The following is a 12,725-nucleotide window of genomic DNA, read 5'->3' as shown; positions in this document are numbered from 1 at the left end:
GAACATGATTCTCTACAATACTAGAGGGCGCTCTGACCAAAAAATTGCCATGATCTAAATAAAAAGAACTGAATGTCCACAGTTATGTCTGTAGGTGTACCTTACCTGCATGCAAAATAAAGTCCAAGATTGGTCGGTTATGTACGTACTTATCCAAAATGAATTCATAACCATTTTAACGCGTAGCCAGGGTAATGAAATTAAACGGTACCCACCGAAAAATACACAGGGTCAGAACCCTGACCAACACATTGAAATAAAGTCCAAGATTGGTCGGTTATGTACGTACTTATCCAAAATGAATTCTTAACCATTTTAACGCGTAGCCAGGGCAATGAAATTAAACGGTACCCACCGAAAAATACACAGGGTCAGAACCCTGACCAACACATTGAAATAAAGTCCAAGATTGGTCGGTTATGTACGTACTTATCCAAAATGAATTCATAACCATTTTAACACATAGCCAGGGTAATGAAATTAAACGGTACCCACCGAAAAATACACAGGGTCAGAACCCTGACCAACATATTGAAATAAAGTCCAAGATTGGTCGGTTATGTACGTACTTATCCAAAATGAATTCATACCCATTTTAACACGTAGCCAGGGTGGTGAAATTAAACGGTACCCACCGAAAAATACACAGGGTCAGAACCCTGACCAACACATTGAAATAAAGTCCAAGATTGGTCGGTTATGTACGTACTTATCCAAAATGAATTCATAACCATTTTAACGCGTAGCCAGGGCAATGAAATTAAACGGTACCCACCGAAAAATACACAGGGTCAGAACCCTGACCAACACATTGAAATAAAGTCCAAGATTGGTCGGTTATGTACGTACTTATCCAAAATGAATTCATACCCATTTTAACACGTAGCCAGGGTGGTGAAATTAAACGGTACCCACCGAAAAATACACAGGGTCAGAACCCTGACCAACACATTGAAATAAAGTCCAAGATTGGTCGGTTATGTACGTACTTATCCAAAATGAATTCATAACCATTTTAACGCGTAGCCAGGGCAATGAAATTAAACGGTACCCACCGAAAAATACACAGGGTCAGAACCCTGACCAACACATTGAAATAAAGTCCAAGATTGGTCGGTTATGTACGTACTTATCCAAAATGAATTCATAACCATTTTAACACATAGCCAGGGCAATGAAATTAAACGGTACCCACCGAAAAATACACAGGGTCAGAACCCTGACCAACACATTGAAATAAAGTCCAAGATTGGTCGGTTATGTACGTACTTATCCAAAATGAATTCATAACCATTTTAACGCGTAGCCAGGGCAATGAAATTAAACGGTACCCACCGAAAAATACACAGGGTCAGAACCCTGACCAACACATTGAATTAAAGTCCAAGATTGGTCGGTTATGTACGTACTTATCCAAAATGAATTCATAACCATTTTAACACATAGCCAGGGTAATGAAATTAAACGGTACCCACCGAAAAATACACAGGGTCAGAACCCTGACCAACACATTGAATTAAAGTCCAAGATTGGTCGGTTATGTACGTACTTATCCAGAGTGACTTCAGACCCATTTTAACACGTAGCCAGGGTAATGAAATTAAACGGTACCCACCGAAAAATACACAGGGTCAGAACCCTGACCAACACATTGAAATAAAGTCCACGATTGGTCGGTTATGTACGTACTTATCCAAAATGAATTCATAACCATTTTAACGCGTAGCCAGGGTAGTGAAATTAAACGGTACCCACCGAAAAATACACAGGGTCAGAACCCTGACCAACACATTGAATTAAAGTCCAAGATTGGTCGGTTATGTACGTACTTATCCAAAATGAATTCATAACCATTTTAACACGTAGCCAGGGTAGTGAAATTAAACGGTACCCACCGAAAAATACACAGGGTCAGAACCCTGACCAACACATTGAAATAAAGTCCACGATTGGTCGGTTATGTACGTACTTATTCAAAATGAATTCATAACCATTTTAACGCGTAGCCAGGGTAATGAAATTAAACGGTACCCACCGAAAAATACACAGGGTCAGAACCCTGACCAACATATTGAAATAAAGTCCAAGATTGGTCGGTTATGTACGTACTTATCCAAAATGAATTCATACCCATTTTAACACGTAGCCAGGGTGGTGAAATTAAACGGTACCCACCGAAAAATACACAGGGTCAGAACCCTGACCAACATATTGAAATAAAGTCCAAGATTGGTCGGTTATGTACGTACTTATCCAGAGTGACTTCAGACCCATTTTAACACGTAGCCAGGGTAATGAAATTAAACGGTACCCACCGAAAAATACACAGGGTCAGAACCCTGACCAACACATTGAATTAAAGTCCAAGATTGGTCGGTTATGTACGTACTTATCCAGAGTGACTTCAGACCCATTTTAACACGTAGCCAGGGTAATGAAATTAAACGGTACCCACTGAAAAATACACAGGGTCAGAACCCTGACCAACACATTGAAATAAAGTCCAAGATTGGTCGGTTATGTACGTACTTATCCAAAATGAATTCATACCCATTTTAACACGTAGCCAGGGTGGTGAAATTAAACGGTACCCACCGAAAAATACACAGGGTCAGAACCCTGACCAACATATTGAAATAAAGTCCAAGATTGGTCGGTTATGTATATACTAATGGCATATAATATGGTAATTCTGGAACGCCCATTGGCCAATTCAAGACGTGAATGATACTCGTCCTCTGGCTGAAAAAATCTTCGTTGTTCGATCTACTCACACATAGATTCTTATATTATTACATTATATTTCGTAAACTTACCATTGCATTGTTTAAGCTCATTTCATCATTCTTCCGTTCTCGTCTGGATTTGACTGCGCACACAAAGTAAGCAATTTAACGACTAAATTGGTTGACAGTGCAGCAGTGCGGCAATCAATTTGCCTCTAAGTTTGTTACTAGTGTTTTCCTGAAAGCTGCATTGCTTTTAAAACTACTGTCTTGTTAGCCAATACCATTGCTGACGTAGTGTACAAAACAAAAGTAACCCAACTGCGTCTTGGTCAGTCTGAGCTTGTTGTGACGTTCGTTTGTTTGTTAATGTCTTCTCGCAACTAGTCAATCATACTATTTAAGGTTTTTTTGTGTAAACATTTATTTGATCAAATTATCGTGAATAAAAGACTTGTATGTATTTAATTTGTTCATTTTCGTGATTTGTCGAAAGTTGACGAAGGGCGTATATGCATGCGAAATCGAGGCTCATTATCGTGCTAAGAAAAGCATACGCGCATGCGTATTGATTCAGCGACAATCGGCTACCCAAGCCGGAGGGAGATCGTAGTATGAAGATAAAACAACTCATTTAGATCTAAATTAATTAATCACGGTTTGCATTTTATCCGATGCATATTGGAATTTATAATGATCACTCCGATACCAGAATACCGGTGGCTATACAGTATAATTTAGTAATGTCCGCCCTCTCACACAGTGGGGGAGATTGTGCCCTGTACCAGTAAGTTCCAGGTTCCAGGGAAAGTTACAGAATACTACCAGAGTCAATAAAAAAATAGTTGTGGCCAAACAACACGGGCAGCTGACAATTTGTGTCCTGACTAAATGATTTCGTGCTGCTGGTTACATGAGAGTACCACACATGACACTCACAATGTGATTTTAGGGCACGTTTTTGTTAAAATATGTAACATCTGCTCTACTAATCTGAAAGTGACGATTGATAGCTTGTTTTAATGGTATTCAACTAATATCCACGACAGTGCAAATTAAGGGATGGTCATGAATTTCGGTTTTCAATTCAGAATTGTCTCAAGGACAGGAAACAGATGTTGCTATGTCAAGAATTCGAAAAACGCTTGTCGTCTTTGTCAAGGACGGGTAGGCGTTAGATTGACTTAAAACATATGTGATATGTCATGTCCCATTGGGGGGTAAAATATATATTTTGACTTTGTATATAAATAATGTTGTCAATGAAATAATCAAGCAATGTTAGGGAGTTACAATTACAGAAATAGTTTGACAAATGCAACATGGAATACTTCAAATGGGTATGCTAATCATTATTACAAATTATCGTGATTCGTTGAAATGATATATGGGTCCTTCTTGACAGGGGTGAACGTAAGTGTGTTTACAAAGTATACCCGTGAAGAAACATATATAAAAAATAAGAAAACTTGTTCGTCTACATACATGTATTTATTTAAAATAGTGAGCACTTCTCGCAAATTACCAACCTCTACAATTATCATTTAGTTTTTGGTAAAAATACAACTAATTTGTCATATATATAAAACTTCTTATTGTGTTTCCTTCAAGTCACACAAGTCCCATATAGTGGTTGCAATGCCCATTGATCAGTAGACTGCGTTGCCGGGTCTACTAAATATTAAAATTACTATTTGCAAAGATAAGATCAGAAAATTTCACGTACAATGTTATTAAAAATAACCACAAATACACACATTTGTATATGCAAATATTTACGATTCCGTGACTTTTGGCAAAGCCTGATACCATTCTTGTGCGCGTGGGGATAAATATTTTATCGTCAATTCATTCACGTCTTGAAACACCTTTCCAGGCAATGGTTTTAATTCTCTACTAAGAGTATGTAAATGACAATCTGTTATTCTTGTCATTTGCTTAATTTTCCTGAACGACACAACAATCGGAGTTTCTTTCGGATCAAGAGTCTTACGCACCCAGGCTGTTTCCGGATGAGAAAATGTTTTGACAGTACCATCAATTAATCGTTCACCAATTCCAAAATTAAAATAGTGAGCCTCGTCAAACGAAAATTTGATTCCGTTGACATCTTTGTACCTGTATGTAAACTCATTTTTTAAGTATGAAGAATAATCATAAATGTCATCAATTGTCAACAGTTTGGCTTTATAGTGGCCCGCAAATGACGACTGTTCTATCACATTTAACCAATCTGTAGGAAGCTCTATGACATCGTGTTTCCGTGAATTCTTTTCAATCAGCCCAAAGTGACGATCTGCAAAGCTGTATGAATGTCCCTCTAACAGCGTTTTATAATCTATTCGCTGGAAAGTTCCCTGGTCAATTAAACTCTGAAGATACCACATAAATTTATTGTTTAAACATTCACCTGCAAATGGCAAAAAAGAAAGTCAGGAAAGACAAACTTGTCACTCAATGCCCGAAATTATTGTCTAGCACAAATATACTATATATAAAAAAGATATTCACCTGGATGGTTATCCGAACTCAAAATAGCATGCCGTGAGGTTATATTCTGTTGCACGAGAAGGCTTTGGAATGCAGAGATGATTTCATTTGGACCTTTACCTCCGTTCATTTCATCCCAAAGAAAACAATGAAAAGTTCTTGTCTTAGCAACGTCCACTCCAAGACATCTCAGATGTAATTTACTGCGAAAGTGCCAGTCTTGAGTGGAGACCTAGTGGTTGAAATAAACAAATAGATCAGATAAGGCACTAGATATGATATATCGTCTATGAACGGTAATTCGAATCATCAATTTTGGTCAGCTGAGGAAAGCAGGGATCGATATGATATCAATAATTTATCGACTGTTTAAATATGGAAATTTACGACCGATATTAGATCGATATTAGACAGGCTTGATGTTGGGTCTTAATCAGGATTTTTGGAATCGCGAGCTCCCTGATAAACATATGGTACTATAATCTATAATTATCAAATTATCCGATAATAAAAAAAATAAGCAATATCCCACCTTCATGCTAGAATTATTTTATATGAAGTAATCTAAATCAAATTCTATGTGAAGTAATCTAGATAACAACATGAAAGTGTACGGCATTATAGAGAGCATGTAATTTAACATTAAAACTAATATGTCTTACCTTTGGACATGGAAGGCTTTTTGAGAAATCTAAGTGAAATACAGCAACGTCATTCGTTGAACAAAAATTATCCATCTTTAGTTCCGACAAGCAAGATGTCTGTTTCCAACTAACCACCACGCATTTATATTGCAGAGCAAGTGGTTCGTCTTCTGTAACATAGTGCCCTCCCTCGGCGGTTGAACACATGATGAGATCAAATTCAGTCCGCTACGAAAATACTTCGGGAATTTCCCAGTTTTGTGTGTCGGGTGGTTTCATTGCCAAAACTGTAAAATCGTAATTTATATTACCATAATGTGTTTCGGCAATTGACAAATGATCCTGTAGGGCCTTCTGGAAACGCCGTTTGTCCTCGGTCGTTCTTGCATATTTAATTTTTTTGGCCATCACATCACATCGCTGACAAGTATCTCGCCGAGGCCGTTTAAAATGGATATCAATGTTTTTTAAAACGTGTGTTCGAAAAGTTGAAAAGGAAACGTATCGTCTGTTATTATTTCGTTGTTTCTTCAGATAATCGCGATAGCAACTACTAATACTATTTGAAGCTGGCATATATTTTGTTTCAGTGTTTCCAATATTACAATAATGGGGGGATTCGAATGTATAACTTGCCATATGATTGTCGATGTCCATAACGCATTGTCTGTCAACAGATCTGTGGTGCAGTCCGTGTTTTCCGCGGCGGTCGGATTGAATTGTCGAAAGTGGTCTTCTTTTCCCCATAAGAGTTGCAATACGTTGCTTGCTGATTCCGAAGATTTTCAAAAATCCCAGACGGCAGATACGCTTTCTGTTCATTGTAACATCAATAATATGATAAGTGCGTGAATTGTATCGGCGTACCGTCCGTATATCCATTAGTTGTATTAAAATGAGATTCTGCTCATCATAGTATTTAAGGTCAAAATCACGGCGAATCATTCTGATATTTCGAACGCCTGTTTGGATTAAACAGTCATTGTTACACGAACAGGAGAGCGACATCCGGTCAACGAAAGGAAATGCTCTGTTTTTCCTCGCTGTAGTAGATTTTGCAAACTTTCTCGTGATAGTTACTTTTCGTTTATATAACCCTTTACGAGGTAGTCTTTGAACTGTTCTATGAGCCCATGGTTGTTCAAATGACCAGGTATTATAACAGAATCCTCCACGTACGGCCATCGTTCAATACATATGCGTACTAAGTGTAGCGTGGCACAAAGATTCACATTCCTTGACAGAGGAAGTTGACGTTGCATTTGTGTACGACCTTGTGAATATATTAAAGAAACAAATATGCAACCTGAGGTTCGCGGTTCCACAATCCCAGTTTAGCACTGGTGCATCATGGGAGACATAATTAAATGGGCTGTTCAACTCACAGATCAATTTATATAGTTGTTGATAATGACGATAACTTTTCCTCGACCTCGTGTAAGTTACAAAATTCTGATTCCAACAACGTAGTTTAGAATTATAGACCCTACAATAATACGAAACCAGTTTAATCTCGAAGTACTGTAGACTATATAGTACTAGTCAAAAGTTTAATGTAAACTATAATTTGCATGTGTATCGCTAACCACAGTTCCTCCACTGAGATGAACATCTCCTCGGCACTTATGCATAAATTAATAAATATTACCCAACAATTCAAGTATTAAATCACAAATAAAGAATGTGATTGTTTTGGGTGTGGTAACGCGATTTACCAGGGTTGAAACTTTCCGTCGTGGTATAATGAATATGAATTTTAAACTACACGTGCATTTTCATGAAACCGATATGATCACATAGAGACTTGTAACTTTAAATAAAATTTACCGACTTTACTTAAAAACACGCAATATTTGTAGACGTGACACAGAACAGAAGTGCTCCCAACGAGAATGATATGACGTCACCGCTGTCTCCCCACTGAAGAGCAACGCGCACTGTATGCGATTCACACCTTAGAACAACAGCGTTCCCCAACTGGCTGTTGGGTACTGTGCGCTAACTATGTCATCTGGCTACACCAAGCACGGGCTAAAATTTAAGCTAATCTCATATGTTTTCATATAGGCTAGTCCGAGTTGCGTCCATGTAAGGATGAAACAGTGTTTAGCACTGGCTAAGAGACGCCCAAACTCATTGTTCGTCGTGACTATGAGTACCAATCACAATCCTATCCTCATTCTCAGCGTGATTACCATATTGATAATTTTTCAAGTCACTATAACTATGCATATGATTATACAAGTCCATGCTACAATGACACTCGCTCTCATAAAGAATCAAATCTCAATCATTTTAACTATGATTTACGGGAGTTCGGACCAATTTCCCGTGTATTAATTTTACGATCTGTCACAGCGGCTTACAGTGATATATTTTGAGTTTGTTCTTTGTTTGATACATACCAATCAACGTGAACATTATACTAGTGTTTGGCAAAAGAAATAGAAAAAAAAAAAAACGTCTACATCTAAATGCTTGGTTCATGTTGAATCCGTAGGACTCGCACAGTTACGATCACACGGTAATCGCGGAACTTTCACACTCAGGCAATAACACAAGAATGCATTTAATAAACCCGTAACGAAACGTAACTTAAATCAATTTACATACAAAAAATATGTTTGGCGGTATTAACAATTATCAGTATCGATCATCGGTTCCATATATTCGGACACATTCAATGACCTAATACGTGAATGCAATTTTGACCCTTTATCATATTCGATGCGTAATATCACAAGATTCTTTCGTTTAAATTATATTTCTAACGAAACAGTACCAGTTGCTGAATGCAAACCCTGTTCGGCATTTGTTTGAGCTGCTTTCGTTGACATTATCTAATATAGAAAGACAAATTCACGGTTGACGAAAATTCAGGGCGATGTGTTCGTGTAAAATATAGCGCCCGCACTCAGTGGGGGGGGGGGGAATAACGCACACATACAAGTTTAATTATGATTACATCGCGTTCTACCTTATCTTCATTTTGGGTCTCGTGGAGACCACAGTCTATTGATCAGATCAAACATGACGGGCGGTGCCAGCAAGACGATCCACTCACGCAACTCTTACGGCTATTATTCTGGATTCGGCTTTCTAGTACAAGATGGAAAGGGTTAAAACACGCCCGAGTATGGCACAGGTGTGACACTTCTAAAGACGGATTTAGCATTCCACCATGCACAACGAAACTAATTTGATGGACAGTACGAACTGCTCCATTCGGAGTTATCCTACAAGTCCCGTACCCTCTGCTTGTAGAACCACTCCAAACCCAACACCCATACTTGCCACAAACTATTCGTTTTTCCAAAATTTTGAGTTTTAGAGCAGATTTTTCGTTGGCTGAGAGATCGCTGATTGAGGTTGCCATATCTATTGCGCTCATACGCGAGTGCCCTACAAGAGTTTCAGTCTTGTAGTAGTAGCGGTGACAGTATTATGCAAATGCATGGGATCGACGTCTCAAATACTAGTGAAATTGTAGCAATAAGAGAGACTGTCAATTATTCGATTTACGGAGATCGTATTACAAAAACATCGAAATACGAAAAATGACCACGCCCAAATATTTCATCACCACAGCAATAAGATAGCATTGCATTAGAAGGGAGGGGGCAATTTGAAATTAAAACTGGGCGATTTGCACGAAACACCTTGTATATTGTTTGTTTATGAAAGCTTCCCTATTGTTATGTATATTAGTAAACACCACGGTTACATTGTTATACAAACAGGTTAACCAGTGTAACTGTAAATGTTTATTAGTTTGCATATGAGAAATGAACGATGAGAACTATAGAGCACCTGATATTGAGTGGTATAATCGAATGGAAAATGTTACCCGAGATAGAATGTTTCCGATGGACAATTATGACCATAGGTGAAACCCGTATTTTTAGCATCAAAATAAGTTTGAAGGTTGCCCTCGCGTTTTATAACATTTTTCGTTTGAAAATTGTGGCATAGGTCTGCTTTCCAAATAAGAATTGCGTGCAAAATTGTTTACAAGACTCATTGAAGGATTTCAAATGTATAAGAAATGGAATAAGTTTCTAAACCAAACACTATTACCCGACCCTCCTGCGTTTCCCAATTTGATTGCATATGCCCTCCCAAGTATATCTACAGTTATATCTAGAGTGGACGTTCACAAATTAATTGAGGGGTGAAAGTTAGTGTTAGGATTAGTGGTGGGTACAAAAGGTACTCTTTCCTGAGAAATTCCTTAAAATATATCACATATCTATATGTTTTCTCAAGAATCGTGATCAGTCATCATGACCATCGTATTGCTATTAACTGATAGAAACATTGTATTTCTAAGGATGCAATAAAGTTATTATTATTATTATTATTATTATTATTATTATAATGACCCACAATAATCTATATTACATACCACATAACACACCCTTTATTGCTTTAAGTATTGTTGGTTTTATCAATGTAACGCGATTCCATCTGTTCCCTTTGATATATAATGAATAACGTTAAAAACATTTCGTTGCATGGACGTATTTAGCCAAGCAAATAGAAAACAACGTCACAACCATATGTTGACGTGACCAATTATTTTGATAACAAATACAAGGTCATGATCGGTCAACCGTAGGACACTTTCGTGAACATCAACGTTAGGAGATGGACTTCATTTTCGTATAAAAGTGATTACTTGCAAATTTCTACAGGATGAGTGAACGAGTGTGTATTGATATTTGTTTTACTGATTTTCAAAATGCTTGTAAGTGCGTTATGCAATATTTGATCTTAATTTTTCCCGATCCTTATACGACGGCAACGATTGGTCTTGGAGTTTTAAGTCCTAGTCGAACTCTTCTGATATGAAGCCCTCGCCGATGTATATTACAGAAAATCTCTCGTAGTCTTACTTCATCCTATGCACGGAGTAGCTGGTGTTCAATTTGATCAAGTCTAAAAGTAGCCCAGGTCCAGTTGACTCACTGTTAGACTGATAACTTTGTCTGGGTAATATTATAATGGAAGCTAACTTTAGCAAATCGGAATTGTCACCACACACTCGACTCGACAAATTATAGTGATTCTTTTTTCATAAATTTGTTTTTTGGAGAAATTAAATAATGCATTTTTTTATCATTGCGTACCAAGGAATTGTTCTAAAAGAAGTGATTTTTATGACAAGTTTCTCAAAATACATTACTGTAACACACACAAGAATGTTATTTCAAGGTGCCATCTTAAAAATTATGTGTAGGCTCTACTATAACGCTTCGAGTTCGAGCCGAATTCAAAGTTCCACTACCAGCGGGGAAGTGAGCGGCAGTCGCGCCCCCCAAAAATGCGCGACCACTTGCGCCTACTGACTACCGAGCATGTTGCAGCACATATACATATATATATAATCTTTAATTCGGTTCGGACCTCGTTACTATCATAACGGGTTATTATTCATTTTATAAAAGCTAATTTTCTGCGCACTGTTGTGTGTGTGTTTGCAAATATGTTGATTTGAAAAAATAATATTTGATCATTTACTAGTAAACTAACGGTCCTGTGGAGTGGCTAAATTGAAAAGTAATTACGTGCTGGTGCACGGACGCGACAACTTTTGTCTCTTGTCGTACACACGTGTAGATGTTGTGCTAAAAATAGGTCATCATCTAGGTGACGCAGACCAAAATAGAAATTTGCAACAGTGTTTAAATTGCGTTGAGAACGAACGCGAATGTATTAGACCATTTCAGAAATTATATGCCGTGGTTTCTGAAACCCAAGGTCATTCAATTATGTGTGTCGTTCTGAATGTAATCACGTGTGAAAGGTATACAACCATTATCCTTTCTAGAGTGGGTGACAAATTGAAGGCAAAATTATGTTTTTAATTGAATTTGCATTTATATATTTATTATGCGAAGAAAATAAAATGAACATATATACACATGAATAGTAGTAACATTACATTTTATTTTATTTATTTATTGAATACTCGTGTATATTTATCACCCACATTCTGATTTTTACGCAAATCGTTCCACCCAGTCAAATTCATGACAAGTGAGTCTTATTATTTCAAGATGGCTAGCAAAGGCAACGTACGCAAACTCATCAACGGAGTAAAAATAGGAATCAAGTGCCCATTTCTGAGCTTATTTGTAGAGGAGTATTTGTGCTTCACACGAGAACCTGGTGACATCATTACATCAAAGGAGCTGTTTTTTCATTATGAAAATTTTATATCATTAATGACAAAAAATGATCGCCAGACACAGTCAATGATTAGTGAGACTCGTTTTCATAAGGTACGTGCTTTTGTGTGGCCGGGTGATCGATGATTGAATTTGTCATATCACCACAAATTAAGGAAATACAGACGAGAAATATTTCACAATGACAAGTTTCTTTCTTTTTTTCATTGTGTTTGGATTTGTTACATAAATATTGTAAACGTTATACAAATTCAGAAAACTATACATTGCTTACATCGGTTATACATGTGCAGGGAATATTGTGAAACGCTAGTGTAATTCGGGATCAGTCTTATATATTATTTGTGTTTTGTAAAGAAACTACACACCAGATTAAAAGTACGACAATTGATTAAAACTAGTCAGCTATAAAGAAATAAAATACATGCGTTGACATAACTACTAATGGAAAGATTACACAATAAAAAAATGGGCAAGGGGTCACCCTTCAAAACTTCCACTGGTGTTTAAATTTTATAATTATATCATAAGTTGTATCTCATTTGACATGTGGTATTTTACAGCAAATCAAGGTTACACTTGTCCATAATGGCATATCGCCAGTCACCTCGGGTGGTAAGCGAGGTTATCGCGGGTTGAATATGCGGCAACATCGGCTAAGAAGGGAACAATCC

General features: G+C 37.3%; 1 protein-coding gene across 1 annotated transcript; it reads right to left on the bottom strand.

The window, feature by feature from the left end:
• Window positions 1–4,501: 4,501 nt before the first annotated feature.
• LOC146729971 (uncharacterized) lies at window positions 4,502–5,981 on the bottom strand. The gene is made up of 3 exons (XM_085494736.1): window positions 5,879–5,981; window positions 5,238–5,448; window positions 4,502–5,136 (listed from the first exon to the last, which is right to left on the bottom strand). Exons 1-3 carry the CDS (start codon window positions 5,951–5,953, stop codon window positions 4,502–4,504), a joined length of 921 nt encoding a protein of 306 aa, XP_085350862.1. The 5' UTR covers window positions 5,954–5,981.
• Window positions 5,982–12,725: the final 6,744 nt, after the last annotated feature.

Source organism: Saccoglossus kowalevskii, chromosome 20 (assembly GCF_978046115.1).
Source record: "Saccoglossus kowalevskii chromosome 20, keSacKowa6.1, whole genome shotgun sequence".
Taxonomy (NCBI): domain Eukaryota; kingdom Metazoa; phylum Hemichordata; class Enteropneusta; family Harrimaniidae; genus Saccoglossus; species Saccoglossus kowalevskii.
The sequence above is the reverse complement of the archived record's forward strand: the minus strand, read 5'-3'. Positions and strand labels throughout refer to the sequence as shown.

Coding starts and splice junctions, on each gene's coding strand:
- LOC146729971 (XM_085494736.1), bottom strand. CDS start 5,953: ATGGATAATTTTTGTTCAACGAATGACGTTGCTGTATTTCACTTAGAT. Junction 5,449..5,878: donor AAAGCCTTCCATGTCCAAAG/GTAAGACATATT, acceptor TTCAACCACTAG/GTCTCCACTCAAGACTGGCA. Junction 5,137..5,237: donor GAGTTCGGATAACCATCCAG/GTGAATATCTTT, acceptor TGCCATTTGCAG/GTGAATGTTTAAACAATAAA.